At 42.1% G+C, this 23,618-nt stretch overlaps 1 protein-coding gene across 1 annotated transcript; it reads left to right on the top strand.

The window, feature by feature from the left end:
- Positions 1-10,443: 10,443 nt before the first annotated feature.
- On the top strand, positions 10,444-22,322 carry LOC131285520 (uncharacterized). The gene is made up of 5 exons (XM_058314378.1): positions 10,444-10,552; positions 10,610-10,808; positions 11,102-11,409; positions 11,479-12,144; positions 22,213-22,322. The coding sequence occupies exons 1-5, from the start codon at positions 10,444-10,446 to the stop codon at positions 22,320-22,322; spliced, it is 1,392 nt and encodes a 463-aa protein (XP_058170361.1).
- Positions 22,323-23,618: the final 1,296 nt, after the last annotated feature.

Raw genomic sequence — 23,618 nt, 5'->3', positions numbered from 1 at the left:
ACATCCCATGGTCGCATTTGAGGCTGACGGCTTCGAGATGCGTTACGATCGTGAAGCACAGTAACAGGCTGAAATTGTAGAGGAGAATAATTCTAGTTAGTTGTAATACAACACGTAACAAAAAGTTCACAAAGCACAGACCACGGTAAGAAAACAGATCCAATCATCATTCACCTAATGTAAAACTAACTACGTTCGGGTCCACTAGATGTCTACGTATCGGTGGTAGATGAATGATGTCAATGCTTTTATAGTGCAGTGAAGCGCCGATAAAAATGCATTTACATCATTAGTATCGTCTAGTGCTATTGTAATCAAATTGTTTGTCTCAAATTAAGCGAATTCTCATTTACTCTTATTGTTAAATAAAAAACAAATACCAGGCTAATAATTGTTGCTCTTATTTGGCATTTAAGAACAAATTACACCCAAGCAACTTCCGGTGATGCAACCTGGAGCATTAATCAATATAACAGTAGCTATGGTTAGTGTTGGGTAGCCACTGAGCAGTGAGTTACTTACTTGCATCAAAATCTTCGGTAGTTCTGAAACATACTGGTACTCTGGTGGCTCATATACTGCTCAGGTAGCTCATCTAATCAGGTGCCTCACCTACTCAGATCTGTTAGTGGTAAAGTGGTTCTCAGTAAACTCAGTTTTGCCAGTGGCTCAGCAAACTCAGTAGGGTTTTTCTCACCAGTGTAACTGAGTTTTCTAAATCACAGAGCCCAACTAAGTTTTCTGTTCTACCAGCACAGCAGCAGAGGAGTTTACTAAGCCATCAGTGCAACTGAGTTTGCTGATCAACCTGAGGCGGTAGTCACCTGAGTAGATGAGCTACCAGTGCAGTAAGTGAATCACCTAAGTAGGTGGGCCATTTGAGTCGGTAAGCCACCTAAGTATTCTGCAGAGCTACGTCGATACAACACTTGTATTAGCTAGGTGGCTCACTCTGATCGCCAAATTGAGCAATGTAGCTTGACTCTGTTCGCTCAAACGAGTTACTTGACACAACACTAGCTATGGCAGCTAAGGTAAAACACAACAAATAGCTGTAACAAATGTAAAAAAAGTATTAGTAATATTTTGACCCATTAAGTGCTTTTTTACATTTTAAACGTAATGGCATCTTCTTTTACACCTTTTACCACAGTTTAGCGCGTTGGTCAAGGCTTTTAGTGGCATCGTCCAAAATATTAATACGAACGCCAGAGCTATTAAGATAACGCGAGCGTCGTTCAGCGATTCCCTCCAAAGCATTAAGAAGATGGCAGACCCTTCTAAGATAATGGGAGCACGCTTTCCGCGTTGGCCGCACCTATTAGACCGTTTGCCGCACCTTTTAGCGGCAGTCATTTTTCCGAGCTTTTTGTGAGCTCGTTTGTTCAAAGAATTGATTGTAGAGGTGGGTGTTTCATTTCGTGGTTTGAATTTTCCGTTACGTATCAATATTTTCGTATATTTTTTGTTTAGCTGGATTGTTTTTTCAAATGTCTCTCAGATGTTAGACTTTAGACTAACTCGCGTTACAAGTGAGAACGTTAGAGTACACTAAAGTGTAACTCACCTAATTTAAGTATTTAAGCATGTCGTTGACGAGGTGGTGTTTTGGTGGTTTTGCAAGGAATACTCGTCGTCTACTCTTCAAGAAAAAAGACAACAGGTACATTGAACTGACACAGTAAACCATATGAACATTATGTTGATACGGATACGATTTGTAGAATCATGAGAATATTTCTTAACCCCGGAATAGTAAAAGTAGGCTAACGGGGAGGTCTGCAGCAACATCAAAATGGCCCAAATCATGTACAGGCTGGCCCCGGTTTTCGTCGGCCTCGGTTTTCGTCGTTTGACAAATCGTTCGAAGCCGGTTTATAGTAGCGTGCTTTGTTGTTTACTTATGATTCAATGCATTTTGTAAGACAGAAGATCCAAACATCGACTCATAAACGAGTGGTGCAGGTTTTCTGCTCAGACTTCTTCGCTCAATCAAAAACATCTTCCAATTGAAGCACTGAATGTATTATTGTAAACCTACACGGCATGGAAACCAAAGAAGTAAAACGGAATATAAAACGGTTGATGGCCATTGATTTGATGATAAAACACACAAACTTTGTTATAGTTTGAAGAACACCTTCATATCAACCACTGAAAATTCTGACGAGAAGAACACACAACGTTTGTTCTGTGTACACAACCAACGTTTGTTCTGTGTCTTGAGTAGGTATTATAAACGGAAGAACTTTAGTCCGCTAGCCTCGGTTTTCGTCGCCGTCAAAGTCCCGTTTGGTGACGAAAACCGAGGCTGGTCTGTACTTGGTTATTGTACTAAATCTTGGTTTGTTCTCAAATGTAAAGTTGTCTTGCACGGTGTTGGCCGTTGTTTATTTTCACTAGTCCGTTTAGCCTATGGTTTTCTTTCTGAAGTTAAATGGAGAGACGAGGATTTTGACTGCTTGCTCGGTCCTTTTATATCTATCTACTTACGGTACCTTTCACTAACACTATTTAACACTATAATCTATTCCTAACTATCTACCTATAAATAATAATAGCCTATCAATAATATCCTCTCCTTCTTGGCTGTCCTTGACTGCTACCTGCTAGTAGTTCATCCCTAAGCGTCTGTTCTCTATGTTAGAAGCGGCGCGAACCAGGGTCTATACCCCATGTTAGGGGCGGCTGTACACTCTGTCCTGGTATCCTACGGGACGTGAAACAGATAGGAAGCGTTGTTCCACCGACGAGACAGGAGGCCTTACAAGCCACCCCCTGTATCGCTGCAACGAACAGTCTTCATGAAGAAATACCGATTTGAACCAATCATGCCAGACCCACGCAACTGAAAAAGGACTACGATTGGAAACTCGGTGTAGGTCTCTTACCTCACGAGGGAGTACCAGAATACTCGCAGAGGAAGTGAGAGCCTGCGGCTTCGAGCCTTCGGCTAGTAGCACTTCAAGCGGTTCGTTGGAAGGGAGTTTCGAAGAAAGTCTTACTTAATTTTTATTATCTGAATCGCTACTTCTACTTACTATGAGCTTTTAAAAAGTAAGTTTTTACATTGATGCATTCTTCTTTCAGTTTTTGTCAAGAAGGCAAATTGCGTTGGTCTCTCAACTGGCATTTTGCAATTCCTACATCTTTTTTTACAGTTCTTTTCACAGCTTTCTTAAGCTCACCTTCTTGTCTGTGGCAAAATATGAATCAAGACAGAGATAAACGATAGGAGATCAATAATGCAAGAGTGTGATTGCAATCAGCGTATTTTGATGGCTGAATATCACCACGTCTTTTTTATACTTTTACATATGAGTGTATTTTACGGTGAGTCGATCCCACGGCACCGAATGAACCCGTTTTATACCCCGCATTACTGCTTGGGTGTCCCGGGAAATCCTAAGCTACAGACCAATTTAATGTTTATTGTAGTATAACAACGTAGAAAAATTTGGTACTAGATAGTCTGTATCCTAGTGCATTAATTGAATGTGTATCCATTTTAATGTAATCGAAAAGTAAAAAATGGTTCAATATTTCAGCATTTAAAATTTGCACAATTCGTGAAAACAACACACAATCCTCGACTTTTCTTTCCTAGAAATTCACATAAGGTCGTACGCTAGTGATTAACCTTAAATTGAGTTCCTGCATCTCGGTGTCCGAAGATATTCGTTGCGATTCCAGGTTGCAATTTCTTTTCACGAATGAGTATCTAACGATATCCACTGAAACGTCTAACGTCTCAACTGAATTTAAAGTTGGATGGACCACCTCATGGTCTCGTTCACAAACAGCTGATTTCTTTTGCTCCTCAGTGTACCATGTACAGTCGATCGGGTTGCAGGCCATTAGGAGTTTTGTGACATTCGATGACGTTCCATTGACATCGAAGCTGGTGATCAAATTGTACTCTACAGTAATTCTAAAATTTTCTACTGGAATGGACGAAAGGTTAAGATTTGTCAATAAGTTCCTATCGAGATTTAGTCGTTTCAATTTAGGTGGGAAGTGGGTACTGTTCAGAATGACAGTTGCCATGTTGTTGTTGACGAGCGACAGGTGCGTTAAACTCCACATGGTTGCGAAGCTTTCTATGGCAACGGAAGTGATATGATTTGCGTCCAATACGAGGTCGTTAAGGTTGTTTAAATTTCCCAAGCATTGCGGAAGGGATGCCAGAAGGTTGTCGTACAATATGAGCTCTTCCAGGTTTGGGGTATCCCACTCACATATGTTTAACGTTTGTAATCTGTTGTTTGCCAGTTTTAAAATACGGATAGTTTTTGAAGTAAGATGTCCAGACAATGCCGCGATTTGGTTGAAGTGTAATTGAAGTTCATGGACGTTAAAGAAGGTGTCAAACACCTGCAAGTCCACTGAATTAATCATATTATGTGACAAATATATCCACTTTGTTGGCGTCGTGCAAGATTCTGTACTGTTGCTCGTAATGGAACGTATCTTGTTTAAACTGAAATCAACTTTCGACATGTTCTTTTGCCCACAGAAGATGGTTAAATCCAGTCGTTGGATAAGTGACCGCGAGATTTGTAGTTTACGAAGATTCTTTAAAAGCCTTATCGTAGGAGTTACACTCGCTAAACTGCTACCGATAATTTTAAGCTCTTTGAGTTTGTGGTTTTCTTCGAACTCGATCTCACGGAGACCTGTGCTTCGCAGATAGAGGAAGTATATATTACACTTGCTGGAGAGGCTGAGGCGTTGCATCTGCGGTGCAGACTCAATGGAAACATGTTTCGCTCGACCTGTCCCGATGCCTTCCAGTATGGTCGCATCAACATGGTGCACCATCAGCCGCCAGTACACCACTCTTACCACATCCTCGGGAATGTATCGATAGAGGAAGGTTTCTTGCGGAGTGCGAAGTTCTGTAATTCCACATAGCCGCTGGTCGCATTTGAAGCTGATGGCGTTGAGCGGCGTTACGATCGTAAAGAACAGCGACAGGCTACAATTGAAGAACAAAATGTTTCAAATGAGCTCGAAAATGGCACAAAAACGTTCACAAGCCTATCTACCAGTGTAAGGAAATAGATTTGACAGCCATTTATAAAATATCACTCTTCAGTTACGTTTGTCAGGATCGTTTTGGGTTTTGGATTGTGGGATAGTTAATGCGTTGCTTTTATATGCCAGAAACAAGCCGTAACGATAAGCATGAACATCATTAGCAATAACGACTATTATAATCCTATCGAGTATCATAAATGAGCCATGTTTAAATTTTATGTGTTGTTTTGGTTTATCTTAATTGAGACAAGTATTGAAGGTGTGTGTAGTATTTTTGCATGTGTTAGTTTTGGTTAACTGAAAGTCATATAGCTTGTTTATAGAAGAAAACATAACGAAGATGCGCAGCATAGAGCATGGAATATTTAATCCTGTTTAATATTTAAAACAATGTTTCACTCATTCGAACAGAGATTCTTGCATCTTTTGGGAGCAATTGTTGATTAGAAGCGTACATTTATTTCAGTAGTATCGTTCGGTTCAATTAATATATATAACAAACAAAAAACAAATGATTTTTGAATGTTCCTGCAACAAATTGAATGATATTGTTGAATAAAACCGATTGAATTGTATGTATTACCTTACGTATGAATTATCATGTCGTTATCAGTCGATTGTGCTATGTCTTAAGCTCTCAACGAAAGCAAACAGCTTCAACCCTGAACGTTATCAGGTTCAGTTTCATTCAAATCTACACACTGCAGTCGTTTATAGCTTACGTAGCGGATGATCCTTCAAAAGTATCTGCGTCCTTTCGATGCACACGATGTAGAGCATTGCATTTCGCATATTGACATCAATGGCTATTCCACTGAGACGCCACCATGTCCTGCGCTTGGGAAAATGGAAGCAGCAATGGGATTCGCCATTTATCATTCAGCAACCAATAACCTGCTCATAAACTTCACATTCAACTTTCGTTGCACCTTCTTCCAGCACAAACCTCGTTTCAGCTACAACTGGAGATCACCACAACTCACATAGTTCCAAAATAGACCTCGTTCTAATGGACGGAAGGCACTTCTTAAACATCATCGACGTACGCACGTACAGCGGCGCAAACGTTGACTCGAACCATTTCCAGGTCATGGTGAAGCTACGGCATAAGCTCTGCGGTGTCTCAACACATTGCGTCATCGGCTTGCCGCCACGCCAAACGTCGCAATGTGCTGAGACAACGAGGGCCACATCCTCACGAACGAGTGAGAGGTGATCGAAAGGTGGAAGAGCTACTTCAACGGGCGGAATTAGGAGAACCCAGTAGCAGTGCAGGCAGTATCGAGCAGCACATTAGCCAAGAGGTTGATGACGATGTGCTCCCACCATCCTTGGACGAAGTCACTAGTGCCATCAAGCAGCAGAAACAGAATAAATTAGCTGGCAGTGACCGGCTGGAGCTACGACTGTTCAAGATTGATGCGGTAGAGCTTGCCGTCAGTATGAACCAGGTATTTGTGAAAATCTGGGCCACGAAAGGATACCGGAGGACTGGAAGTGATAAAATGGACTGTGATAACTTTCAAGCAAACACAGTCCTCAATGCTGCCTACAAAATGCTATCCCAAATACTGTTTTACAAATGTTGTCGGCAGCTACCCAGCTAGATTTGTTAGAGGTAAATCCACCTTCACTCCATGGCAGATATTTCAGAAGTGCTGAGAACATTCAGATCCCACCTCTTCATTGACTTCAAGGCGGCCTACGATACCATACGCGGCCTACGGAGCTATGCGGCAGCACAGCTTCCCTGAGAAGCTGGTTCGGTTGCTAGAGGCCACATTTTTTTTTTTTTTTTGACGAGAGTTCGCATCTCGTACTCCTTCCTCTAGCCTTCCTCTAGCCATAACCAGACTCGTCCTCTTCCACTCTTTGCACTTGCGTACCTGCACTCAGCGTGCCCGCTTGTGCCACGTGCGACCCTTTTGTTCTGCTGATGGTCAGAAGATTTTCAATGGTTGGCAGGTCCATTCTACTCGTCTCTAACCAGCAACCCCAGGAGAGTGAACCGGAGCAAGCTCGACGGTGCCACAATCCTTCGTAGCCAGACGTCCACTCGTGGCTCGCACAAAAGTCTTGGTCTCAGTGCCCTGGGACCAGCAAAGCACTGGTCACCAGACCGCGACTTCTGCGACTTTTCGTGAATCTTCCAGGAGAGTGAATCCCTTCCGAAACACTTCCTACGTCTTCACGGTCCTGTCCGTTGACATAGGATCCATCCTAACCTCCGGAGAGGCTGAACATACCAGAGGGCTAGATAAAACCAGGATTAAAGATACCTTAGAAGGTCCGTTCCGACTGCGGCACCACGAGGAGGCCAGTATTCCAGGCGTTCACGCCGCACAATAAGATAGGTAAAGATCAGATTGGCCCAGCCACGACAGCCGGCCCACTAGAGGCCACATTGGAGGACATGCTGTGTGAGGTGAAGATGAGGATTTTCTGAGGCAAGGTGATGGACTCTCCTGCCTTCTTTTCAACATCGCTCTGGAAGGTGTCATGAGGAGCGCGGGCTTCGACATCCGTGGCACGATTTTCACCCGCTCTCTCCAATTCCTCGGCTTCGCGGATGACATCGACATCATCGGGCGGAACAATAGGACGGTATGTGAGGCCGCAAGGATTGGATTGATGATCAATACGACGAAAACAAAGAACCTGCTCGTCGGTGGCTCTAACAGTTACAGAGCCAGGCTGGGGAGTAGTGTATCAGTGGACGGCGTCAATGAAACATGTTAGATATTGAATGTGGCTATGCAGAACGGTAATGTTGCCATGCCATAGATGATGCGTTGTTGCCATTATAGAGCGCAACTTGTCAGATGAAACCTGCTACTTGTTAGTGTTTTGATGGGACTTTGGAATAAAAAGCCGGAAAAGGCTGTATATATCTAGCAGTACACATTTGGATGGACCACATGGACATGGATCGTTAGCGATCGCTAGCGCAGCAAAACATGCGCTCAACCAAGAGCGAGGGATTTAAACCTCTCGCGGTTCATACAAGTTTCGCTCACTCTTCATACAAGCTATGCTCGCGGGCGGGTCGAAAATTGTCGGCCCTGCAGCGCGAATGCGACAGAGCATCAGTAAGTCACTGCGTCCCACTCCGATACACGGGGGCAGGCCTGAGTTCATTCAAATTGTTTGTAGGGATGCTTTTGTAGAGCATGAAGCGCCGGTAAAAATGAATTGCATCATTAGTATTATCATCTAGTATCATTAGCATTATCGTACCTAAACTGATTGTTAAATAAAAAATTCGCAGGCTACTAATGTTCGGTATTATTTGGTGTTCAAGTACAGATTACATCCAAACAATCGACTTCTTAGTACATTTAAAGCATTAAACTCCTGCTACGCATGATAAGTCACATTGGGCATTGATTCGGCTAATAGGAAAAATCCACTCAAACACAAACAAAATACAGTAGATATCCGACATACGCGGTACTCGACATACGCGGATTCGGAGATACGCGGTTTTCAAAATTTGACAGTAGATTGGGTTTATTACATCGATGTAAATTCCTGAGATGTACAACCACACTAATAAATATGTAAATTACACATTTGCATAACTTACGCTTTTTATGTCGTTTATTGCAATCTATTTTATTCGAATTCGTCTGCATTGCATTCATATTAACGGACAAAGTATTTTTTTTTTGTATTCTATTATACATATGCACAAGAACTTGATCTCTTAACCCTTAGTATAGGTTATGTGTCAAGCAATATTCGAGATACGCGGATTTCTTTGGTCCCCATTATCCGCGTAAGTCGGATACCGACTGTAATTCCGTGAAGTCAAGAGCACTACATTGATTAGTCGCTACCTGAGGTTACAGAAAAGCGACTATTGCCGGTGCACATCTTTCTCTCTCCATGCCATCCGTGCCGCATTCGCTGCACATTCTGCGGCTCACTATTCCGCACGTGTCGGTTTCTTCTTTCTTTCGTTTGTACTGCAGAATCCTTCTATGTGTGTGATGATTCGTGAAAGACGCAGTATCGGCTCAACGACCAACACAATATGCCACAATAGGTACGGTCACACGAGACGAACCTTTGATGGCGAACAAAGTCAATCAACAGACAGGTCGCAGCATACCATGTAACGAGCCGAAAACCGTGGAAAAATTTTTGACAGTTGGTTAAAATTTTGTTTACTTCTCACGAACAGCGAAGAAAGTGGGGTAAAACTGCAAATTTGGTATGTTTCATCAAAAGAAAAAAGATTTGAGGCGTTCGAAATATGTTCTGGAGGAAGGCTGGGTATAAGGCAGACCAACACACTTAATTTCGGCAGTCACAGCGAGCAAAAGGATCTATATCCCATGATTTCACACAGAAGAGCAGTTTCTATCCGCAAGACGATGGATACTGTGATCTAGAATTACCAACTACCTATTTCGCGCAGATTTTGGCGGAGATCTCCCACAAGTATGCTGGAAATTTTTGTCACACTTTTTTAACCAACTGTCACAACAATGGCGGAGCAAAAAACACTTAGGGTACTTTCCATTTTCAATTTTAGTCGGTTTTGCTTGGCAGGTCCATTTTTCTTATTTTGACTTAGTAACGACATCGAATCCACCTGCGACTTTCTTGTTCGTGCACGTGTTTGTTGGGCCGTGGTTGACCCTCGGAAGGAAAATTATTATAAGGGATGCAACCTAGAGTTTTTATCTATACAACAACAGCTATGGGAGCTGTGGCAGAAGAAAACAAATAGCTGCTACAAATGTAACCAAAAAGTCTAAATTATAGTTAGTTACATGAAGCGCTATTTCTACGTGATGGTATTCAACTAAAAAAAATAAGTTTTGGTATTATTTTTTTTCAGTTTTGTCAAAAAAATAAATTGCGTTTTTCTTTCAGCTGGCAATTTGCAATTCCTACCTTTTTTTCTTGTTAGATGGCATAGAAACCGTAATTTATCATAGACCGTTACCCAATCGCAAAAATCGGATACTGTTCGGACCTCTCACTCTAAATCTGCACTTTCTCTCTTGCTTCCACTCGCACAAGGGTATGCAACCACTTTCTGCCGCGGCACCGAGCTGCGAGTGTATGCGTGAGCCATGCATGAATTTACTCCCTGCATCACGCATCCCCCCTTTGGGTCCCACGAACTTGCATCGTTCGTTTCCTCCATTCTTCATGCCCCGCGGTCGTTGCCCTGGGTCTGTCGTTTTAAATCGCTTTCTGTCTTTTTTGCGCTCGTTTTCTCTTTTGCTCATCTTTGGCTTCGCGCCAAAACTATGAAGTGACGTCACATTGCATTTGTTTACTACGATTTTTGTTGTCACTTGCGGTAGAATTAAAACGATAGTTGCGTTGATTACAAGTGAACAAAGTTTTCCAGTGTTTATAAAGTGCAAAATTAATTGTGCCAAAATGTCCGATCTTGATAGAATGAAAAAAACTGGCAATTTCAGTCGTAGGGTCGCAAAGTACCTGAAGATGGATTTACCAGTCGATGAAGAAGCAGGATCAAGTGGATTGAGTGAGTGGAAATAATGATTTTGTAATATTGAATTAGTGCTAAAGCTTTATTTTCCAGTGTCACAACAATTACATGCCGTTAATCCTTCGGATAGCACCGATTTGCCGTCTGAACCACAAGAGCATCAAGGAGAGGGATCCATTCATTCCGAAGATCCGAACTTAACGGATTATTTAGAATCGAGTGACGATGAGAGCTTTGGGTCTGAAGAAGACTATAAAAGTTTTGACTTGTTGCCCCTGCTTGTTTGTGTAAGGTATTGGGCTCTTTCAACAGGCCAAACAAAGCATTCGATAAACCTTGTGCTGCGCATATTAAATAGAACTGGAATGCGTTTCCCAACAACTGCTGAGACCCTATTAGAAAAAACTCCCAACCCAGCATCAGCGATTGTCAATATCGGAGGAGGACAGTTTTGGTTTAAAGGCATTCAAAAATGTTTGATAAACCAGTTCTGGTAAGTTTTTTTATTATGCTTCAATATTTTACCATATGAAATATTTTCTTAAGCTATGATAATTAGTTTAATTTTGATTTTCATTACGACAGGAAAACCACACCGTCTTGCAGTCAGCTGTCGTTGAACGTATCAATTGATGGCCTGCCCCTTCATAAAAGCACCACCTTGCAGTATTGGCCGATATTATTCAATATTAATGAGCTACCCCGTGTGCCAGTGATGGCAGCGGGCATCTTTTATGGGTTGTCCAAACCCGAAAATATTGAGCAATATCTGCGTCCGTTGGTAGATGAAATTAATTTTCTCATTGAGCACGGAATCATCATCAACGGGAAAAAGTTGTTCGTCAAACTGCGAGCTATTATCGCCGACACTCCGGCCAGGTCGTTCGTGAAAGGTAAAAATTAAATATGGTATTAGTTGGTAAATACGAACTTGTTTTCTATTATTTTGTTACCTTTTTCAGGTACTGTTGGGCATACCGGCTACGCAGGATGTATGAAATGTGTTGTAGAAGGACAATACAGTAGAGAAGGTCGTACGGTTGTGTTTCCAGGAGTAGGTGCACCAAAACGAACAGACAAGGGATTCAGAGAAAATGCGTACCCGAAACACTGCAAAATGATATCACCACTTTTAGATCTTAAGGATTTTGATATCATCAACGATGTGATTGTTGCAGATCGTTTACATCTGATAGATCTTGGGGTCATGAAACGTTTGCTGATTGGGTGGCGTGACGGATCGCTGGGCAAAGTGCGTTGGTCAACTTCGCAATGTTCGCAGATTTCGAAGGCGTTAGGCAATATTAAACTCCCTGCTGAAATCCATCGCCCACTGCGCCCTGTTGTTTATGCTGGGAAATGGAAAGGATCGGAGTTTGCCTCGTTTTTGCACTACGCAAGCATTGTGGTGTTGAAAGAACATCTCCCCCAAGAATGTTACCAGCATTTTTTGTTGTTATTTTGTGCAGTAACAATTCTATCCTCGCGTGTATACCGTCCGATGTGGTCACTTGCCGGACAGATGCTCGAAAGATTTGTCACCCAATATAGCCATGTCTATGGAGAGCGTTATATAGGCAGCAACGTCCATAACCTGCAACATGTGTATGAAGAGGTGGCTCGTTTAGGTCCGCTTCCAACGCTATCCACTTATCCTTTTGAGAATGAGCTACAGCATCTCAAGCGTCAACTGCGGAGCGGCTACAAAAATCTGGAACAAACCATAAACCGTTTATCAGAGCTAGATAAATTCCATATGTCTTTTTATATGAAAAGGGCAGAGGCATCGAATCCTCGCTGCAGCGAACATGCAGGAGTTATTACTTTTCGTGTTAGCCACAACTTTTTGTTACAAAATAATGTAAGGAACTGTTGGTTTTTAACAAAAAGTAATTATATTATGAAGTTCCATTCAGCTAGCAACGAACGAGATTCGAATGGTGTTTTAAAAATATTGTGCAATAAGTTACCTGAAAAAGCAATATTTATTGATTCTACCATGTTGGACATCCAGCTTCCAGAGCCATTCGATTCAAGCATGTTGAACATTTATAAGGGAGTACCGTGCAGATTGGCTGAAACCCAGGATGAGATTACTTGGAATGAAGTTAAATGTAAATTAATTGCTGTGCCTTTAACGACGCTAGACGAGGTTGTTTTTTTTCCTCTCATTCATACACTACAAGAATAAAAAAAATAAAGAGTAACGATGAAAAAGTTTTTTTTTTGTATTTTTTAAGGGCGCTGCAACTGAGCTAAGTTTCCGAAACATCAACAATAGGCATGTATATGTTGTCCTCTTATGCTCTATTAGTATGACAGGATGTCCTCTTGTAATCTTTTATATGCACTCTGGCTGCAGCATGTTGAAGTTTCTTCATCAAAAAGCTAGCAACGTGTTTGTCATCTACTATTAAATGCTCGTTACCCCCTATTTCCTTAAAAATACTCACCACCTCTTTAAAATTAATTAAACCTGTCTTTGCTTGCCCAGGTGTCCTACTGACCCCCGACCAATTAATGCTGGCAAAAAATGGCTTAGCAAAAATTATATCTATTGAATCGTGCATACGATTGGAAGGTTCTGCGCGCGTGACTTGGTTTTGCAACCAAGCCAACAGTTTTCTTTTATATTGAACGTTCTTTAGGTCGTCTTCAAGCTGCAGAAGTTCTTCTGTACTAGATACAGGAGAAAATTGAAAATCCGTCTCCTTACGGATGAGGCCTTCTCTAGGCCGACTTACTGCCACCAACGTGTCCAAAGTGACATTGGTAGTCGCAGTGTTGCGCAGAACTAAATCGAGTTTTGCTTCGAGCCTCTCATTTTGAAGTCGAAGTTCTCTATTCTGCTTTTCTAGTCTAGTGAACTTCTCTTCAAATTTGTCAGATATAGATTTGACCAGATTTAATAACGTTTGCATTGTTGTATCGTTGTTTGAATATGCTGCAACGACAAAATAAATACAATATATTGTTAATTGAAACACCTGAGTCCATTCTAATTGGATTTTGTGAAGAGCACAAAGTGTAGGTAGGTAAAGCAATTGAATGCAAAAGTAAAAATAGCAGTCAACATCAATTTAAATTTCTTTACTTACGAACTTCACTAGCAGATGAGCTCGGTTGGAATGTACGCGGGTTTTGTAGTGATTGTGGATTGTCTAAAATAGCAAAAAACAAATTAAAATTAAACACATACTCAGAACTATGTGCTAACGGCTATGCAATTTAACTTGCCCGATGGAATTTCTATGATCATAAGCTGATCATTTTCCGAAACATTCTGCTCATTAATATACACGGCTGTAAAACAAACAAATATTAAAAAGAATAACAAATAACTTTTATGTTCATACCCGTTTGTGGATCCATTGCTTCAGTTAGTTGATGATAGTTTGATGGTGATGATGATGGAAATGATATGTGTAATTTCGAACGCAATTATCTATAATAAGAGCATGGTTTGAATAAATAAATAATAATAAAAACCTCATAATGTAACTTAATCGATCTTGGATGCTGTTTGATCGATCACGAACGGTTCGATGACAGTTGACCAGTCGAACAAATTGCCGCTAGAGGGAAACTCCTGATAAGGATGAGAGAGTTAGGAGCAGTCGTTCTCACTCTACTATCTGGTATCTATGCACTGCTAGGATTCACTGGTATCAGCTGATACAAGTCAACGACCTGTGACAAATCCGAAATGATTGGTGGATTTGAGAACGACCGTTCTTTCGTTCTGTATAGCGAAAATTTTTAAACTTTGGCTCTAGTAAAATTATTGTCAATTTAAATGCGGAAAACTTTTTAACCAAAGCGGAAAAGAAAGCACGAATCGAATGGCACTAGATTCGAAAAATTATTAGATATTAGATTGCGTAGCACTTGAAGGTGTAAACTGAACTATGCTTACATTCAAACATTTCGTTATTTATATTGAATCACCAACCGGTCATGCAGAAGAGCAGCCGATAGCACAACTGGAAAACACTTCGTTCCATGGGTAAATATAAACCATCAAATAACAACAATCAATTCTACTTGCCTTCTTTCAGGAACAATTTCACCGTAAAAAGTTGTTTCGTCTTCGTCGCACAGAAAACAAACTCGAGTTATCACTTTGCACTTTGCACATCAATTAGAATAATATGGATATGACGCTTCCTTTCACGCCACCGTCACAGGCCCACAGGCACGATATACCCGCGCGTGTTAGAGCAAACGAGAAGCAGACAGCTGTCTAGACTCTCTGAGTCAGCACGGAGCACGGAGCTAAAGTACAAAGCAGGAGAAATAATCGAAGAGAGAGAGAACACGGGCAAAAAAAATACGACACAGATTTTTTTTTTTATGCAACGCGTTTGTGACGTCATCAATCGGGCATCACCCTAAACACACCGCAACACCGCAAAAATCGGGTGATGGCAAGTGCTCATGTGTGTGTATAACGCGGCGCGCTTCGACCGCGACACCCAAAAATCTTGATTTGAGCGATTGTTTAGGGGCTCAATTGGATATCCAATTTTTCTATGTGTAATATCCAATTTAGTATCCAAAACCCGCGTGTTCAAGTGACTGGGTAAGGACTTATCATACTTACTCATTTATTTACGCGGATAGTTTCCTATGGGGAGTAGAACTAGAATTCTCGAGCAATTCTAAGCTACAAACCAATAAAATGTATAATGTAGAATAATAACGTAGCATAATTCGTTAATAGATTGTCTGTATTAATTGATTGTTTATCCATTTTCATGTAATCGAAAAAGTCCAACAATGGTTCAATATTTCAGTAACTTAAATTTGGACAATCGTCAAATCAAAACACAACCCTCAACTTTTTTTTCCTAGAAATTCACATAAGGTCGCACGCTGGTGATTGATCCTCTATTACGTTCCTGCTCCTGGGTGTTTGAAGTTAATTCAACATATTTAAGGATGCAGTTTCTTTTCACAAATGGATATCTAACGATTTCCTTCTCGACAGAATGAAAAGTTGGGTGGACAACGTCATGGTCTCGTTCACAAACTGCTGATTCCTTTTGTTTCTCAGAGTACCATGTACAGTCGATCGGGTTGCAGGCCATTTGGAGGTATGTAACATTCGATGACGTTCCATTGACATCGAAACTGGTGATCAAATTGGACGCCACAGAAATTTCAAAATTTTCTACTGGAATAGATGAAAGGTTAAGGTTTGTCAACAAGTTCCTATTGAGTTCTAGTCGTTTCAATTGAGGTGGGAAGTGGGTACTGTTCAGGATGACGGACGTCATGTTATTGAGGGAGAGCGTCAGGTGCGTTAAACTCCACATGGTTGCGAAGCTTTCTATGGTTACGGAAGTGATATGATTTTTGTCTAACATGAGCTTGGTAAGGTTGTTCAGATTTCCCAAGCATTGAGGGATAGAAGCCAGAAGGTTGACGTACAATAAAAGCTCTTTCAGGTTTGGGGTATCCCACTCACATAGGTTTAACGTTTGTAATCTGTTGTGTGCCAGTTGTAAAATACGGATGGTTTTTGAAGTAAGATGTCCAAACAGCGCTGATATGTGGTTGCTGTCTAATGAAATTTTATAGAGGTTAAAAAAGACGTCAAACACCTGCAAGTCCACCGAATCAATCATATTATCTGTAAAAATTATCGTCTTTGTCGGTGTCGTGCAACATTCTGTACTGTTGCTCGTTATGGAACGTATCTTGTTTAAACTGAAATCAATCACCGATATGTTCTCATGCCCACAGAAAATGGTTAAATCCAATCGTTGGATAAGTGAGTGCGAGATATGTAGTTCACGCAGATTCTTTAAAAGCCTTATCGTAGGAGTTACACTCGCCAGACTACTGCCAACAATTTTAAGCTCTTTGAGTTTGTGGTTTTCTTCGAACTCGATCTCACGGAGACCTGTGCTTCGCAGATAGAGGAAGTATATATTACACTTGCTGGAGAGGCTGAGGCGTTGCATCTGCGGTGCAGACTCAATGGAAACATGTTTCGCTCGACCTGCCCCGATGCCTTCCAGTATGGTTGCATCAACATGGCGCACCATTAGCCGCTCGTACGCCACTCTTGCCACGTCCTCGGGAATGTATCGATAGAGGAAGGTTTCTTGTGGGGTTCGAAGTTCTGTAATCACACATGACCGCTGGTCACATTTGAAGCTGATGGCGTTGAGCGGCGTTACGATCGAAAAGAATAGCGAAAGGCTACAATTGAAGAACAAAATGGTTCAAATGAGCTCGAAAATGGCACGAAAACGTTCACAAGCCTAACCACCACTGTAAGGAAACAGATCCGAACGCCATTTGTAAAATATCACTCTTCAGTAACATTTGCCACGGTCGTTTTGGGTTGCGGGATAGCGAATGCGTCGCCTTTATATGCCCGAAACAAGCCATAACGATAAGCATGAGCATCATTAGAGTTAGGAATAGGATCTATTATAATGCTATCGAGGATCACAAATAAGCCGCGTTTAAATTCAAACTCTTCCCTATTGCGTCGCTCGTTTTGGTTTAACTTGATTGAGGCAAGTGCTGAAGGTGTTTGTGGTCTTTTCTCAGGTATTATTATTATTATGATTATTATTTTTATTGTAAAATTGTTTGCCATGTAGGCCATACAAAGTCCGAAATGCTTAGAATTTCAACGGATGGACAAACATAGGCGAAGGGAGTAATAAGGGATAGGGACCGAAGAAAGGGATTAGAAGACAGTGGATAAGAGGCGAGAACGGAAACTGACAAAGGACATGTTGTGATCGAACAGGTGACCAACGGCGTTGAAGTCCGACAGTGCGCGCAGCCAAGGGTCATTCTGGGCAAACAGAGACCAGCGTATGGGAATGTGTAAAGGAGGTCGGACCCGCAGCCTGTGGGACGGGACATAAAAAGGAATGGCTGCGAGAAGGACGGGAGAGTCAATGTGACCGTGGAGGATGTTGGCAATCAGTAACGAGCTTGCATGGCTGTGGCGGTCCTTGACACTGACCAGCCCCAGCAGGCGGCACCGGACCGAGTAGGGAGGCAAGGTAGCAGAAGGGTCATTCAGGAATCGCCGAATGGCAAGACACGTGAATTTCCTCAGCACCCCGTCCAATCTGTCCATCGCTGTGACGCCCGCCGGAGACCAGACAACGCAAGCGTAGTCGAGGATGGGTCGAACCCAGCAGCAGTACAACGCCTTCAGGCATAGGGGGTCGCAAATTTCTGATGACATGCGGGTGATGAGTCCCAGCATCCTGCTGGCCCGTGCGACGACTGAATGCAGATGCGACCTGAAAGTCAGCCGGTCATCGAGCCACACCCCGAGATCCTTGACTACGGTCACTCGAGGAAGAGACAGGCCACTGAGGTGGTAGTTGTGCACCAGTTTGTTGGGAGAGCGACCAAACGAGATGACACAACACTTCGCCACGCATAGCACCAGACCGTTGACGGTACACCAAGCCGAGAAGGCGTCTGCAAAATGTTGCAGTGAAAGAGGATCATTGGACGAGGACACAGGAAAATAAAACTTAACATCGTCGGCGAACATCAGGCAGCCCTCGGGAGGGAGAGTATTCGTTCGAATTTATAAGGATAATATAAGGAAAAACCAAATTGTGTTTTGATACATTGTAAGATTCCAAGAACAAAAAAATGTGTTTTTTTTTAACAATTTTGCGTTTAATTTTCATACGTGCCTGCATACGTGTGTTAACTAAGGCAGCGCTCTGTCAGCTATAGAAAAAGACAAACACGACAAACACGACAAAAAAAAAACGAACAAACCCATGCAATCATATGGAGGTGCTCTGTCAACCTGCATCGAACATGTCAGGCAAACACGACACAGAACAAAACAGTTTGATTTTGTCGTGCAGGGCTGTATCCCACGGTGAAACAGTACACCATTACCAAATACCTTATTTATTCTGCTACTTTGCTGCTGGGATGAGTAACAGTTCTTCACGACAATTGGCAGAGCACCCTTTGAACAGTGTCGTGTTTGTCTGGTTTGTTGGACTGTTCACAGAGCGCTGCCTAAGAAGTCTGCGTTGTGATGTTCAACTCGGTGGCATAAACGCACTATCTTAACTGTCAAGTGACATACATTAATCATAGTAAGTACGTTTATGCCGCCGAGTTGAATACCTCGGTTTTTCCTTATTTTTCGGCTTGAGGCAACCCAGATGCGTTAGAGACACAGTCCGATGAGTTAGAGACAAAATGAGATGAGTTAGAGACAACTGTCAATGAGCTATTTCAAAACCAGTTGCTTTAGAGACAACAGTTGAAGAGCTTTTTCAAAATAACGTGCGTTAGAGACAAAATCACCCACTTTCGAGGCAAAGTTGGCTGGCAAAGCCTGTATGAACGTACCCGGTTGACAGAAATTGACATTGTTGCTGGTACTATGTAGTTCCAGCAAGAGTCCCAGCAATCTGCCATGGAAAAACTTGCTGGTACTACATGACAGCTGCAAAAAATTTGAATTTTTGTCAACCGGGTAGGCAATCGCCGCTGCCACACAGGCCGCGTTCCGCAGCGCGATGTCAAATTTGACAACGCAGAAACTACTCGATTTGGTTGATTGATATTCAACGTGAACTATAACGGATTTATGGGCCAGAAGGCTAACGGCCACTGACGGCTTCACGTACGAAGCTCACGGAACAAAAGATTGATTAAGCGCGGAGGGCTTCACATACGAAGCTTACAGGCACATCGCAATGGCAAAGCCAGCAATCATAAAAGATGAACGGAAGATTAGTATAACACGTCTGTACTCGTCGGTGGCCAATGCAGAAGAGAACTTTATTCAAGTGACAATTCTTTACCATGCGGTCCGATTGACAGTTGTCAATTGACCGGACATGCGGTTTACAAGGTTCATACAAGCGGTTTACAAGGTTTATACAACGCTTGACGGCCGGCGTTCGATCCGGACGTTACACGGGCAACGAAACGAGTGTTCTAATATTCTCGTTTCAATGATAGGGAAACTGTATTAGGTCGTTATAAATTTACACTTATTTATGCGACGTTATCTGCACCCCCTCTAACTGTCCTAAGGCAATGACACCTGTTGGGGTCCATATCACGGAAGCATACTCGAGGATCGGTCTGACCCAGCAACAGTAACGCGCCAGCAAGCACCGCGGGTCCCGCACCTCCGAAGATAGGCGAGAAATAAGCCGCAGCGTACGGTTGGCCTAGAGTACCACTTCATCAATCTGCACGCAGAAGGACAAGTTGACGTCCAGCCACACCCCAAGGTCCTTGATACCCGACACCCGCGATAAAGCTACGCTACCAATACAGTAGTCGTGGTGGGTCACCCCAGCGGATCGACTGATGAGTATAACACAACAATCGAATGTGCAAAGCGGTTGAGGGATTCTTGAAGGAGTAAGAAGTCGAAATGAGAGGATATGGTAAGGAATAATTTTACATCGTCAGCATACAGCAAGTGCCCGTTATTAGGCACCACACCAAACACCCTCGCTGATATCCAGCAGGTTGCAACTGAGGATGTCACGGGGGGTATGAGCAAGGCCCGTAGGGCCAGGGGCCGCCGACTGAGCCTGGCCAACGAAAACGCTTGGAAAGTGCGTGGCGAAAAGTTTACAGGAGCCTTGAAGAGAGAAAGTGGTCTCTGCGGTGAGAGACATGGAATGGGGAACGCGGGAGGAACCGCGTCGGTTGCCGGATGTTAAAGTACCCCCAAACAAGAAAAAACATTGAAGGAGTTAAATTGATTCTAGAAGTATTCGATCCATCCTTTTCACCATTGTCAACAATTGAAATAATAAATTACAAAAAATAGCGCGAATAATGAAAACCAGCTTAACACGAACAATAAATAATAACATGGTATCGTTAATTGAATGATTAACTTCATATCAATTTAAAAAAAAAATCAACGTCTCTTTTTTTTAAATTGAAGGCATTTCTGGCGTTCAAAAAAGTGCTCGAACCAAATTTTTGACAACGCGCTGCGTTGTACATAATATCAGAAGCAAATGGTTGTTGAAGTTGTTTTGGTGTGTGGTATAATTCTGCAATCAAACTTATGTTGAATCCAAAAGAATTTACAAAAACATCATATTTAGATTCAGTGTAAAATATTTTTTAATGTGAACGGTCATCAATGCCAAGTTAAACATACAATAAGCTGGTGTTGCTGAACGCCGGAAACAGTGTATATTCTAAAAGCCTTTACAAGAATCATAGTCACTTTAAACATTTTGTAGACTCGTTCCCGGTTGACAGAAATTGACATTGTTGCTGGTACTATGTAGTTCCAGCGAGAGTCCCAGCAATCTGCAATGGAAAAACTTGCTGGTACTGCATGACAGCTGCAAAAAATTTGAATTTTTGTCAACCGGGTTGTATTTTTATGTCATATCAATACCCGGTTGACAAAAATTCAAATTTTTTGCAGCTGTCATGTAGTACCAGCAAGTTTTTCCATGGCAGATTGCTGGGACTCTCGCTGGAACTACATAGTACCAGCAACAATGTCAATGTCTGTCAACCGGGAATTGTAGTTCAAAGGTGCAACAAGTTGATCATGACAAGTAGACGAACTAAACAGTTTAGTGTTACTATACTATGATTGGTCGACTCGCTAAAACATACGGAAAATAACTTGTTGTGGTCTAGTTGATGATAAGTTAACAATGTCAACTATGGAGACTGCTTTTAATACTTTTACTGTTTCACTGTTTCAAAATGATCGTATCCTGTTGTGACTAAAATCGATCCACGAAAGTTTGGCGTGATCACAGAAGATAGCAAAGTCTATGTACTATATCAGTGAATATCTCATAACCACTTTGGACAGTTTCTTTTCATGCTTGCGCGTAGCAGTTACACTGGTCAGCCTACTACTGATAATTTGAAGCTCTTTAATGGGGCTCTTCCAGTTTGTCGTTCATATTAAACTCCATCTTCCGGAGTCCTGTTTGTTTGGTCTCGAGGAAGTATGTGTTGCACTTGTTGGACAGGTATAGTCGTTGCATGATAGGGGAGGATTGTATGTAGAACGACTATCTGCATCCATCCTAATGTATTCCAGTATTTTCGCGTCAACATTGCAGACCATTAGCCGGATGAACATCCCCATTGTCACATTACGTGGAAAGTATTGCTACAGGAAGACTTCCTTGGCAGAGCTTTACTTTCTAATTAGGAATAATTTCAATGAAATGAAATTTCATGTGTGTCATAACAATTTGCACTCACGTTCACGGAACTGTCGAGGGAACCTCATAGCATTTTAAACAGTCACTTGAAATGGGATAATGATAATAAACTTCATCTATCTTTAATAATTTGGCTACCAGCTGTGTTGCTAGGCAACTGTGTAGTATTAATCGAGTATAATCGTTTATAACGCAACTATTTTTATTAAATATGAATTATCTGGCATTTGGGATTTTGGGCTGCTAAAATAAAAACTAAGCCCTAGATTGGTTTGTCCAAGTCTGGGCTAAAACAACGCAGCAAGCTGGTATTTTGGAACCGCATTGCATACCTTTTCGGGTTCTCGTATCTTGTATACGAGGGCAGACTGCAGTCTCTTTTTACGAATGGGTATCTAATGATTATTCCGGTTTCTAATGAAAGTGAATTCGGGTGTATGCAGATCTTTTGCAAAACCTCGTGGTCTCGTTCACAAACCGCTGATTTTTTTTGTTCCTCAGAGTACCAACTACAGTCGATAGGGTTGCAGGCCATTTGGAGGCTTGTAACATTCGGCGACGTTCCATTGACATCGAAACTGGTGATCAAATTGTGCGACACATCAATATAAGTGCCTTTTACTGGAATAAATGATAGGTCTATGTTTGTCAACAAATTCATTCTGAGTTATAACGTATCAATTTGCGGTGGAAAGCGAGTACTGTTCAGGGTGATGGCCGTCATGTTATTGCCGTTGAGATGCAGCTGCCTCAGGTTCCACATTGTTGCGAAGCTTTCTATGGTCATAGAAGTGATCCGGTTTGATGCCAACCGAAGGGATGTTAGGTTTTTAAGATCCTCCAAGCATGTAGGAAGGCTGGTCAGGAAATTTGTGTTCAAGTTAAGTAGATTTAAATTCGGGGTATCCCACTCGCATATGTTTAACGTCTGTAACTTGTTCTCGCTGAGATCAAAATAGGTTAAATAATCTGATATCAGATTTCCGAACAGAAGCGCGATTTGGTTAGCTGCTCCAGCGATTTTAGAGAAAGCTCGAAATAGCTCCAAGTCGACCGAATGAATCAGGTTGTATGAAAAATTGATGTAAGCCTTGTTGAAGATGCAGGATTTGTTATAGTCGTTTGATATAGAAGTGATCTGGTTTCTGGTAAAAATAATTGATGATAGTTTCGCGAGTCCACAGAATATGTCGAAGTCCAAAAGATGTATATGTGATTGAGTAATTTCCAGTATGAATAGATTCTTCAGCAGTCGAATCGTAGGAGTTACACTCGTTAGACTGCTGTGGACGATTTTAAGCACGTTTAGCTTATCGTTCTCCTCAAACTCCATCGTTCGCAGGCGTGTGCTTTTAATCTGAAGGAAGAAAATGTTACACTTCCCGGAGAGGCTGAGTCGTTGCACCGCTGCAGAAGGATGTATGTAGACGCGTTTCGCTTGACCCACCCCGATGCCTTCCAGTATGCTCGCATCAACATGACTTACCAATAGGCGAACAAACCAAATTATTATTAAGTCATCGGGTATGTATCTATAATGGAAGGTTTCAGCAGAAGATCGCAGCTCTTCAATCACACATGTACCATAGTCGCATTTGAGGCTGAAGGCGTCGAGATGCGTTACGATCGTGAAGCACAGTAACAGGCTGAAATTGTAGAGGAGTATAGTTCTAATTAGTTGTGATACAACACGTAACAAAAATATTATGAGCCACAGACCACGGCCCATGAGCGCCGGTGGTGAGCCCTCGACGGCGTGGGTTCGAATCCCAACCGAGACCGGACCCTCCCCTGTACGAGAGGCCTGACTATCCACGTACAATAGGGTAAAAAAGTCTCGTAAGCCCTTAACGGGCAGGCATGACCAACAAGGTCGTTACGCCAAGAAGAAGAAGAAGAAGAAGACC

This window comes from Anopheles ziemanni, chromosome 3 (genome assembly GCF_943734765.1).
Source record: "Anopheles ziemanni chromosome 3, idAnoZiCoDA_A2_x.2, whole genome shotgun sequence".
In the NCBI taxonomy this organism is placed as follows: Eukaryota; Metazoa; Arthropoda; class Insecta; order Diptera; family Culicidae; genus Anopheles; species Anopheles ziemanni.
This window is presented reverse-complemented; position numbering and strand designations above follow the sequence as displayed.